Source organism: Parambassis ranga, chromosome 8, assembly GCF_900634625.1.
Source record: "Parambassis ranga chromosome 8, fParRan2.1, whole genome shotgun sequence".
Classification (NCBI taxonomy): Eukaryota; Metazoa; Chordata; class Actinopteri; family Ambassidae; genus Parambassis; species Parambassis ranga.
The window spans coordinates 9,079,942-9,090,734 of NC_041029.1; the positions used below are offsets into that span (position 1 = coordinate 9,079,942).

A 10,793-nucleotide genomic window follows, 5' to 3' on the forward strand; every position below is an offset into this window, starting at 1 on the left:
CTGGGTCTTAAAGACACAAGCTTTGACTGTTATAAAAGAAGAGGCCCTCTCATCTGCACACTGACTTATATTTAGACTACATCCAATTGTTTATTAACCACAAAACGAATGCACATAATCAGCTGGAATAAATAAAATATACTTTCTCATTTTCTTTCTGATTTTGTGGAACATAAAACTTGAGATTATTGAACAATTGCCCCATCTATTGTCTGAGTTGGGGAGCTGCAGTGAACTGGTTTTTGGCCAAAATGTCTGGATTTTAGGGAAATCAATGATCATCAGTTTTTTGAAACAGAAATCTTTTCGAAGGGTCATTTTAAAATTTTAAAAGTTTAGATTTAGGTCATTTGTGAACTATATGAGGCTCAAAGCAAAGATTGAATAGCTTATGTGAATAAATCACAATATGGAAATCATCAAAAGTCATGTATTTTGTCATGTACTAAAGGCACCTCAGGGGAGGTGTGGGGTAGTGAAAGTGGAGGAGGTGCAGGAGGTGCAGGAGGTGACGTAATGTCCTCTACAGAGAGCCACCGGTGCATCTAAATCAAATCTGCAAAACTAGAGTGCTGAATGAAGGAAGAAAGGAAGGAAGGAAGGAGGAAAACACTGTAGAGCGTATCTGTTACCTGCGTAAAATTACTTTAATGTGACGCGGCATCAGGTCCTCCTGCTATGATGTCTTCATAGATACACTGACAGTGTGCTGACAGCTTCAGTGACACCTCTGCTCATGTGTTGGATGAAATGTCAGAGCTGCTGTTGCCCTCTGCGGAGAGACTACAACACACCACAGCAGACCTGTTTCACAAAAATCAGATCAGGAAAAAGGACTGATAACTTTCCATTTTTGGTTTAGTTGTTATTATTATTCAGTCACTGATATTAGTTATTAAGACATTCCTTTAAAATGTATGTGTCAATAATGTACCTGCAGGCGACTGTGGCCAAATCCACACAGGAAAGAGAGACTGTAGGAACTGTAGGAACATACTGTGAAAATAAAAACTCTTTGATACTGCAACATAATAATCTTCATGATCCAGACAGCTTTCTTCAGACATATATATATTCGGCTGACATGACATCAGTTGACTGACGTGGCAGCTGCATGGACACCAGGAGGGGAGGAGCCTGGCGGGGTCATGACAGGTCAGTGGGTTAGAGGAATGCTGATAGGAATGCCCTGAGCGGCAGCCAGAGGTGCAACAACTCCTCAGCAGGACAACAACATGGATCAGCAGGTCCCTCGGGAGCATGACAGTGGACACACAGGGCCAGAGTCTGCAGTAAAGTGAGCCAGAGGAGAGACAGGAGGGGGGAGGCCGAGCTCACGAAACACAACATAAACCTGCTAACACTAAAATGCATCACATTTTAAAGCATTGTCATTTTTTCTGCTTAGCTCTTAGATCTATCCTTAGGAAGGGAAAATAATTCAGTTAGGTGAAAACTCACTACAGGCAATTATTTCTAAAACATTAGTCTTTTGAGATTTTAGATTAGCCCTAAAAAGTTTTCTTTTTCTCAGTTCCTTTTATTTCATAATAATCATCCAGTTTCTCTAGCTGTTTTAGTTTGACACCAGTCCCCTTTTCCTCTGGAGTTTAATAGATCTTCTTTCTGTCTCACCTAAAAAAATGCTGTTTTCCTCGACAACAACTTAGGTTTATAAATGTAAGTCTTTATTTGAAGATGTCTGTAATTTCACACTGAAAACAAGGAATGTTAAATGTTTGCCAATATCCTGGTATCGTTCAACTGCTTTTGGCTACCGGTGTGGAAGCCAGTATATATTCACATAGTTGTTACAACAAAGTTCTGATAACGTCGAGCCTTTTTAATAGTAAAATCAACTTAATAAAATTGCAGTGTTGATCGCCAGTGCACGTGCAGCCAATGATAGCACTTTCTGGCACATCACACCTTTACACAGCACACATATACCTGTCACTAACAATGTAATGTCTGAAGTAATAGTTTAATTCATGACCACCATTTACCAATATTGTGCATCCCTACTGAAAAACCTGCATGAATGAAAGCTTCACAGAAGATTTCTGAAAATACAAGTTCTAATATGTTTTGAGATCTATGCAGACCACAGAAATGAACACACTGTACAATATGAGCTGATGAACAAGCTGGCCTATCTGAATTTATACACACAGTTCACATAACTCAGTAAGCAGAACCCATCTGGATATCTGTGTCAGTGCAAATCAAAATGTGTGCGTAGATGTGTGTGTGTGTGTGTGTTAAGGCTGTCAGAGCATACTGCTTTAAGTGTGTAAAGGCAGATTCTGTGGAGGCTCTGCAGGCAGACTATTCTGGGCTTCAGCTTGCTGTTCAGCCGGGGCTTTCGCTTCTGTGGGAGGAAAGAGGAATATTCGCTTGATAAAGCAATTACAAAACAAACAGCATTGTTTGTGGCACACTGTTTACCTTTATCTTCAGGTTTTTGTGTCTGTGGTTGAAACTGTAGTTCTCCATTTGGACCTGCAGGAGGCTGCCCGTCGGCTGCCTGCTGCTCTTTCTGTCTCTGAGACATTTCTAATACTGCCTGTAATATAAAAAGAAATGTGTTTGATTCTGTGACTGACTCCAGTTTTATGGTTCGGCTCATATGAAGCTTTGAGTGATGCGGCAGCCTGGTCAGTTACCTGCTGGTACTCTCTCCTCTGAGCCTCCAGGGCTTTGCCTCTCTCCTTCAGCAGCTCTTGCTCTTGACGCAGAGTCTCTGCCCTCCTCTTCAGCTCCTCCTCTTTGTCTCTGAGCTCAGCCTCAAATCGCTGGAGCTCCTCCTCTGTGTACACCGGCTCGGTGTCCAGAGTCTGGGGAGACATCACAGGCACATGAGCAGTTGGTCTACACTTGATGACACAATATTAATTTTTAAAAAAGCGACTTTAGACAGTATCAAGCTGCTGTGTTGTGACCAAACATTTCCCCATCAGAGGCCATTATTCACTCATATCATTATTCACAGCTGTGGCTTTTGACAGAGAATTACCCATTTCACTCCACCACCCACACACTTCCTGCAAATCCCAGGACTTGAACCGCAGACTGTCCAATCACCCACCCACTCCTCCAACCTTCAGAGCTCTTTACCTCCCACTCCTTAGGATTATTGAACTCCTTCTTCTCTGTGGATTTGAGGAACTCCTCTAGGCTGACAAGCCGGTCTTTATTTGTATCCACCTATGAACACAGGAAGGTGAGCAATGTCGGAGATGATAGAAAAAGAGAGATACAAGTAGATAATTAAGACTCACGTTTCTCATGACATGCTCCCTCATCCTCAGTCTCTCCTCCTCCATCTCCATCATATCATCTTCCTCATTTTTGGGGTCATAGACCTTCTCCAGCTGGAGGAGGCAAATAAACAGATGTTAGCTGCTACCTTGATGCTGCACATATGTCTGCTGTCAAGATTCAAAATACAGACAAAGCAGCTGCATTTTGAACAGGATCTTAAGCAATCTCAGAAAAAGGTTTTTTCATAGTTTGTAACTTTATACCTCTTTTGTGAAGAGAGCTTCCAATTCCTGCTCATCTAAAACACCATCTTCATTTGTATCTAAATGACAATAAAATAAATTCATCATTAATTAATGAAAAAAATGGGTAAAAGACAAGAGTTATAAGAGTTATAACCCACCATGCAGTTTGAAGAAGGTTTTGGGGTTGAACTCTTGAGGATCCAGTCCATCTGTTTCCTCCCAAACTTCCCGCAGCTGAGCAACACTACCCTGATTTGTATTAAAAAATACAAAATCAAGAATAAAATCACTATTTGCTTTAATTTGTTTCTAATAAGAGCCAATTAAATGTCACCCACAGGCGCATTGACTTTAGGATGTTGGCGATGTTTCTCCTTCAGTTCCTGCATCCTCTTTTCCTCTTTCTCCCTCTTCTCCTGGTCCAAGCCCTTCAGGTACTCCCGCCTCTCATGCTCCTTCAGCATCTCATAGCGCTTGAACTCCTCATGTCGCTCAGCATCGTAGTTCTCCAGGTCTTTAGTGGCCTAGACAAAGACACCACAAAGCAATTTAACCAGGGAATTAGGTCAGATATGAAATATATTCTAAAAGAATGTGTTGAGACCTTGTGTTCCTAATTACAACTCAAATCTGATCAGACCATGATCTGCTGCTTTACTTTTAGTGCTAACTGCAACTTACTGTTGAGATTAGCAGTTCAAGGTCTTTGGCCTCAAATGTGTTTTGATTGTGTGGATCCAGATGTTCAAACTGCTTCAGCAAGGAGGCGTGGTCCATCTGAACACCTGTGCACAAGATAGATAAATAACCACTCAAAATGACTGTCATGAATCACATATGCTACTCATGTATCTCATTTGAATGTTTTGAAAAAGACACACACACTCTGCCCACTCACTCTGTGTGTTTGTGCTGTCCAGTTTGGCCTTCAGCAACATCCGAAGACGAGAAACCTCCTGACGCTTCAACTCATCTAGGCGGGTCCTGACATGGTGACTGACCAGATCCAGTTCTTTACTGAGACGCCCGTTCTGATCACAAGCATAAGACACCCATTTGACACCCATTTGAGGTTAAATAGTTAGAGTGTAGGCCTCTCTGAGACAGAATGAAAAGAGACATAGACACTAACCTTAATGTCTTCTGTGTTTGCCGTCTGCAGTTTCTCTCTAAAGTGTGGGTCTGTCTCCAAAACCTCGATCACCTCTCGAAGATACCTGTCGTAGTACAAGCCAGTGTCCTGCAGCAGCGTGATAGGACAAAGTCAAGTAAAGGACAGGTTGTTCACATGAAAACATGTCAAGATTTAAACAAACATTTGGACAGAGATCACTACCATGTTCTCCTCTGGCACTTCCTCTTTAGGCTCCTGATTGCCTCCATTGCGATCTATGGGCACTGACAAGACCCCAGCAGCGATGGATAGAAGCAGCAGCCAGCCAGGTTTCAGCTTCATCCTCCTTCAACAAAAACAGCAACCTGAATATCTTCCAGACTATATCATCTCCTAGTTTTACACCATCATTTCCCATGATATGCCAAAATATATTCTGGTGTACGATGAACTGCTAGATTTCTAACAACACGATAAATGTAATTTATGATTTCACAAAAAGAACTAATAGAATACTATGTTTACACAATATTTCCTGTATTATCGATTACGTAGCCAAATAGCTAAGCAGCAGCAACACGAAAACGGAAATGGTTACAGAATGGTTAAGGTACAACATGAAAACTGATCTTTCCATCAATGCAATCACCTGCGGGATTAGAACGAATTAGTTTCTAATCAAATATTTCATTTTTGCTACGGTTTGAACGTTAGCCGTGTTTTTAAGACATTTTCCAGGTAAGCGGTGGGTATGCTAACTGTAAGCCACAGAAACGTTTAATAATACTTGTTTCTCGACCTTAATTTAACGATTTTCAATGAATTCTTCATTTAACAGAGCTTGGCGTTAAAGTATATATTAATTTACGTGTTGACGCTGAAAAAAATCCTTAAATAGCCTTACCGCACGTCTGTGTTTAGCATCTGATCCAACGCTCAAAACACGATCCGTACTGGCGTCGGATAAAAATGACGTCACTACAATACAGGGCAGTCACCGTGCTGCCTTTAGGAACCGTCAGAAATCTCCCAAACATTATATGTTTACCGACGATTAGACACACGGTTATCAATTTATAGTTTTAAATTAGTGGACGTAGAAGTAGTTCGATAACACAAATGTTGCAGATTATTTTGTGAATAAATTTATAAATTGTAGACATCTGACTGTTTTATATAAACTTTAGATCCGTCACCATCCGTTAATGCATCACCATGAACAAATAATAGATCAAATAACACATGAAAACAAAATATGTACAAATGTCTTTATTAGCTTGGAAAAATAGATCTGCTGTTGTATGCATAATTCAGTTCACAGACACAGTTATGGCAATAAAATTGAAATAAATTAACATTGCACGTGATAATAAATAAAGAGTATAAATATTATGCATTAAAATAACATCAAAGTCAACAATAAAATTAATAAAAATAGATAATAAAATATGGCACATGAAAAAACACACATTGTTCACAAATAAATAAGTAAAAGATAAATTACAGTCACTCAAGAAAGAAATTAAAATATATAAAAACATGTCAGAGCATTCTGAGGTCATCAATTTATATCAGTTTGACTGATGAAATTTAAGGGTTTTAATTGATTCAAATGTAACTGTTGAGTCAGTATTTAGAAATCAATCTCTCGCATGTCAGTTGGAGTTCCAGGCCTTTCGTTCTCCACCTCCTCATCTTTTTCTGTGGGGCCCTGCTGAAGCCCACTCCTCAGCCGCTGTCGCAGGGCATGTTCGATCATCTCACTGTAGCACTGCAGCACAGCCTGGGGAGCACCAGAGAGAAAACAAAGAATTAAACACCTTAACATGATGCAATGGCAGCTATCCACATCCTTTAACCCTGCTTAGCACAAATAAAATCTGAAATTTGTGACCTCAAAAGACTCAAAACTGTTCACTCACCAGGTCTGTCTGGCACAGCTCTGCCAGGGCTTCGCTCATAAGAGCCAGTTGAGAGGGGCCTCTGTTGCCCAGCCCCCGCAGGGCACAGTTCAGTGATGCTGCAGCAACAAGTGATGGTGGAGCTCCCAGGAAACGTGAATCGCAGGCACACATGGCAGCCAGCGTGTCGCTGTGCCGCCTCAGGGTGGAGAGCAGCTCCCCATCTGAATCCTTCTTTTCCTCCACAGAGGCGAGAAAATGTGGGAGAAAGTCCTGTGGGGTCACTGCTGCTGTGTCCCATCGGAGGGTGGCAAGGATGACACGCTCCATTTCCTGATGGAAAATTGGCCAATATTAGTTGTGCCCCAAAAAGATGGCTCATAAACGTATTTTTCCTTTGATAAATATTGTTTTTTGTTGTTCTGAATTTTATGCTTGTTTGTTCGGACAACTCCACACTTAAATGTGAGGGTCCTCCAGGGGCCTAAAATACCATGACACACCTGGTTGCTTTCTGTGAAACAAACTCACCCGCAGGTTTGAAGGCTGGAAGCTGTACTCAGCTGCTGCACAGAGGGTGTCAGCCGTCACATTGTCACACTCTGTGAGTTTGGAGGCAATGAGGATGCAGCCAGCAGCCAGGCAGTATGGTGAGAGGGGCAGAGACAGAGACGCAGACAGGAACCTGTCCATCAGGGAGACAGACAGGGGGAAGACTGCCTCATCACAACCGCACTCGCAGCACACCTGAGGAGAGAGGACATCAGTGACACCGCTGCCATGGTGACTCAAACATGAGGGAAATCAGAGCAGTGTCTTACCTCCATGGCCCATTTAGCGAGCTCCTCCCTGCGTTCTGGGTCCCGTTGGATGAGGGTGATGTAAAGCATGGAGGGCATGTACCTCTCCTCCACGTGAAGCAGCCTTTGGATTACTCGATGGCCTGACACAGTGGGGTCCCACGCCGCCCGCAGTGGAGTTGGGGCCCCTGTATGGGGCTGGGCTTGTGTTTCACTCTGGTCCTGATTCTGGTCCTCCTCCACCTCCTCACACCATAGAGATACAGACATGCCTCTATCCATCTGCACAGGGTAAAAAGTGAACTTAACTTAAATGTCCAAGAGGGAGAGAAAAGCCACGAAAGGGAGCTGTATGTTTCCTTCTTGATATGTGTCCTGTTGGAGGTGCTCTGCTTAATATCGCCCACTGAACTGTCCTCTGAGTTTTATACCCAGCAGTGTAAGAGAGAGAGAGAGGGGGGAGTGGTCCAGAAGCAAGGGAAAATACCGTAGAAAGGGGCGGGACTTTCATGAGTGACATTAAATAATAAGAAGACAAACAATGAGTTCTGTGCAACAATCACTTCAACAGGTGGGGGAGAGAGAGAAAGTAGGAGAGAGAGGGGAGAGAGAGGGAGGCAGGGGAGGAGTGAAGAGGAGCAGACAAGAGAGGGAGTGGCCCGCAGGGACAGAGCAACAGCTTGTCTTCGACACTGAAAGAGAGAAGGGAGAAAAAGAAAAGGCTACGAGGGGCGAGCAGAGAAAAAGGTCATCTCCAGACTCTGACAATGGGCATGGATGACAAAAGGATGAGGGTGTTTGTTTACAACCTGACCACGAGAGGAAACATGTCAAACTCTGGTCAGGGAGAAGAGAAATACATCACACTGTTATTCATGAGCTTTTTAAAAAGTGAGATTCAGCCTTTAATACTAAAAATTCTTTTTTAAGTAGTGTGCATTTTTTCAGCTAATAGGGTCTATTTAAAGGTTTTAAGAACAGATAAAAATATGCTCATTTTAACTGAAATTGAAATGATTAAATCAGAATGATTCACTTTTTCATCTCTAGGCCACAATATTCAAATAAAACAATATAAAAGAGTTGAAAATGAAATAAAACTAAGATTAATAACATCTGAACATTCCAATATTTTATTTTGATATATTTCCTTTAGTTGTTGTTGTTAAATGAAAGATTTGAATGCATCATTTTGGGCTTGGAGGGATTCAGTTATTTTTACCTTTTTTTAAAAAAAAAAAAAAGAAAACATAGGAGTAATACAAATAACTGGGGTACATATAGAATACAAAATACAGCTGCTACAGTGTGAACTCAATGGTTTTGTCTACCTACAAATAAGAAAAATAAAAGTGATAACATGAAATGATTCAGTCATGTCTTTCATATCATGTATTAGAGAAGAAAATGTGGGATGTCATTTTGTTTTCTCTGAATGTGTTCATCAAACTTTTGGCTGTCAGTTTTTTTTTCTCTCTGAGGATTCTCATTGTCAAAGCAACCTGTGCCCTGTCGTCCTCCCCTCCCTGCGCTTGCGGCAATCTGCTGCTCGTGTTTAAAGAGCAGTGAAGCCACTGGGGAGGGCTGGGCGAGGTATGTGCAACAGACAGTGGAGCTGGGCAGGTCAATGAGCCGTATTGTCTCCCTTTACAAATCAGTGTCAGACAACAGCCCCTGGCCTTCTGCCTGCTGCTGGCTCCTCTCTCTCTCACACACACACAGTTCACACATTCATGGGGTAGACACACTTTTGACACACTCCCCGGGGGACTCCTCCTGACTGGTCACAATGGGGTCGCACTCACCAGTGGAGAATACAGATTGTATTTGACACAGTCATTACAGGTGGCTCTTCACACATTGAGGCTTCAATGGCAGCTCATGTTTCAAATGGGAGTTAAATGGTCGGCCACACTGACACCATGACTAGATTTCAGCTGAGCATCAATAATTCATACGCTGCTCCATGAGAAAAGTCCAGTTTTACCAGCTTTTTGGGAAAAAAACACATTTCATGGACATGATACCTGAGCAGTTACAATGGTAATGTTTTTATACATAGAATTAAATGTATTTAACTTAATTCATCTTTAGGTCAAAGAGCCAACATGTTATACTTTAATATGTAATCAAACAAAAATTATTTTTTAACCTGCAAAATAAATGCATATAGATCAATATATACCTTTGAATTAGAATTAGAAAATGTTCTGCAGCTGTAGAATTCCACCACAGCATACATAAACTGGGTGCAATATGGTGAACCTACAACAATAAACCAAACAACAACAACAACAACAACAACAACAACAACAACAACCAAAACTGTATATATACTTATATATGTATATATATGTTACATATATATATATATATATAACAACAACAACAACAACAACCAAAACTGTATATATACTTATATATGTATATATATATATATATATATATATATATATATATATATATATATATATATATATATATATATATATATATATATACAGTTTTGGTTGTTGTTGTTGTTGTTGTTGTTGTTGTTTGGTTTATTGTTGTAGGTTCACCATATTGCACCCAGTTTATGTATGCTGTGGTGGAATTCTATATGTTATGTATATATATGTTATATATGTTATATATGTATATATACTTTTTGGGGAAATCCACCCAAAAACCACACAGGCCACTGGCTGATCTGACTCCAGGTTCCACCTCATGACATTATGAATCATCTCCTCATTCTCCTGATGTGCTCACAGACACTAGGTTAAAACTGAAAAAAAAAATCAGATAGAAATCAGATCATATAGTGGTGCAACTGTGACTAAAATAAATTAATCAAATGTACCTGTTGTAGTTGATTTTCAGGACCACACCTCTGGGAAGTTGCTTCACGTTAAATTTGGGGGTTTGGGGAAAATTTCAATATCAGTGCAAATTATATTCAGATTTATCAATTAGATGTTTTAATCAATGAAATAGCTGATAACACTGAAAACAGATTCATGTGATGTGAATGTTAAACCTGATCAATAGAAAAGATAATAGGTAAATCTGAGAAATCAGCATTTAAAATCTCAATAGACCTACAGACACATTACAGCTTTTCTAAGACACTCAGCATAATGACGACATGAAGAGCCCATAATCCTGCAACACTTAGTCGATTGTGGCATTAGTGAGAGAATATTGGGTTTAAAGCTGTCGACAAGGCCTCTGCCTATAAAACAGGCTTTGAGAGGGGCTGAAAGCAGATTGAGTTTGAATGAAGGACGGAGTAAGTTTGGCTCTGCCAGTCAAGTGAGGTCAGGATGGGGTGGACGGAGGAGGAGGAGAAGGGGGGACCCGAGTGACAGATCGCGGGCCTGTTTAAGCACCATGTTAAATTCATACATCGCAGCTGTATTCAAACAACACACAGAGGGGGTAGGAGAGAGAGACAGGCCAAAGGAGGAGTGCAGCAGGTCCTGAG

General features: G+C 41.0%; 2 protein-coding genes across 3 annotated transcripts; both read right to left on the reverse strand.

Moving 5' to 3' along the window:
- Positions 1 to 1,822: 1,822 nt before the first annotated feature.
- nucb1 (nucleobindin 1) lies at positions 1,823 to 5,625 on the reverse strand. 2 transcript variants are annotated; one of them, XM_028412922.1, is made up of 13 exons: positions 5,528 to 5,625; positions 4,846 to 4,969; positions 4,642 to 4,749; positions 4,408 to 4,540; positions 4,191 to 4,294; positions 3,848 to 4,033; positions 3,668 to 3,758; positions 3,528 to 3,586; positions 3,282 to 3,374; positions 3,118 to 3,207; positions 2,667 to 2,837; positions 2,449 to 2,566; positions 1,823 to 2,371 (listed from the first exon to the last, which is right to left on the reverse strand). In XM_028412922.1, the coding sequence occupies exons 1-13, from the start codon at positions 5,545 to 5,547 to the stop codon at positions 2,286 to 2,288; spliced, it is 1,383 nt and encodes a 460-aa protein (XP_028268723.1). In that variant the 5' UTR covers positions 5,548 to 5,625; the 3' UTR covers positions 1,823 to 2,285. The 2 variants fall into 2 exon arrangements, with proteins under 2 accessions (XP_028268723.1, XP_028268722.1); XM_028412921.1 differs by lacking the exon at positions 5,528 to 5,625 and adding an exon at positions 5,423 to 5,511.
- Positions 5,626 to 6,256: 631 nt separating this feature from the next.
- ccndx (cyclin Dx) lies at positions 6,257 to 7,606 on the reverse strand. The gene is made up of 4 exons (XM_028412833.1): positions 7,346 to 7,606; positions 7,056 to 7,271; positions 6,546 to 6,857; positions 6,257 to 6,406 (listed from the first exon to the last, which is right to left on the reverse strand). The coding sequence occupies exons 1-4, from the start codon at positions 7,604 to 7,606 to the stop codon at positions 6,257 to 6,259; spliced, it is 939 nt and encodes a 312-aa protein (XP_028268634.1).
- Between the last annotated feature and the right edge of the window lie 3,187 nt (positions 7,607 to 10,793).

Bases quoted from the DNA above. Each gene is read 5' to 3' on its own strand.
- nucb1 (XM_028412921.1), bottom strand. From the start codon at position 5,454: ATGAAGAATTCATTGAAAATCGTTAAATTAAG. The intron at 4,970-5,422 runs GTCGAGAAACAA...TTTTTGTTGAAG, and splicing joins TTGAAAATCGTTAAATTAAG to GAGGATGAAGCTGAAACCTG. The intron at 4,541-4,641 runs GTTAGTGTCTAT...GCTTGTGATCAG, and splicing joins CAAACACAGAAGACATTAAG to AACGGGCGTCTCAGTAAAGA.
- ccndx (XM_028412833.1), bottom strand. From the start codon at position 7,606: ATGGATAGAGGCATGTCTGTATCTCTATGGTGTGAGGAGGTGGAGGAG. The intron at 7,272-7,345 runs GTAAGACACTGC...CTCTCTCCTCAG, and splicing joins TCGCTAAATGGGCCATGGAG to GTGTGCTGCGAGTGCGGTTG. The intron at 6,858-7,055 runs GTGAGTTTGTTT...ATTTTCCATCAG, and splicing joins TCCAGCCTTCAAACCTGCGG to GAAATGGAGCGTGTCATCCT.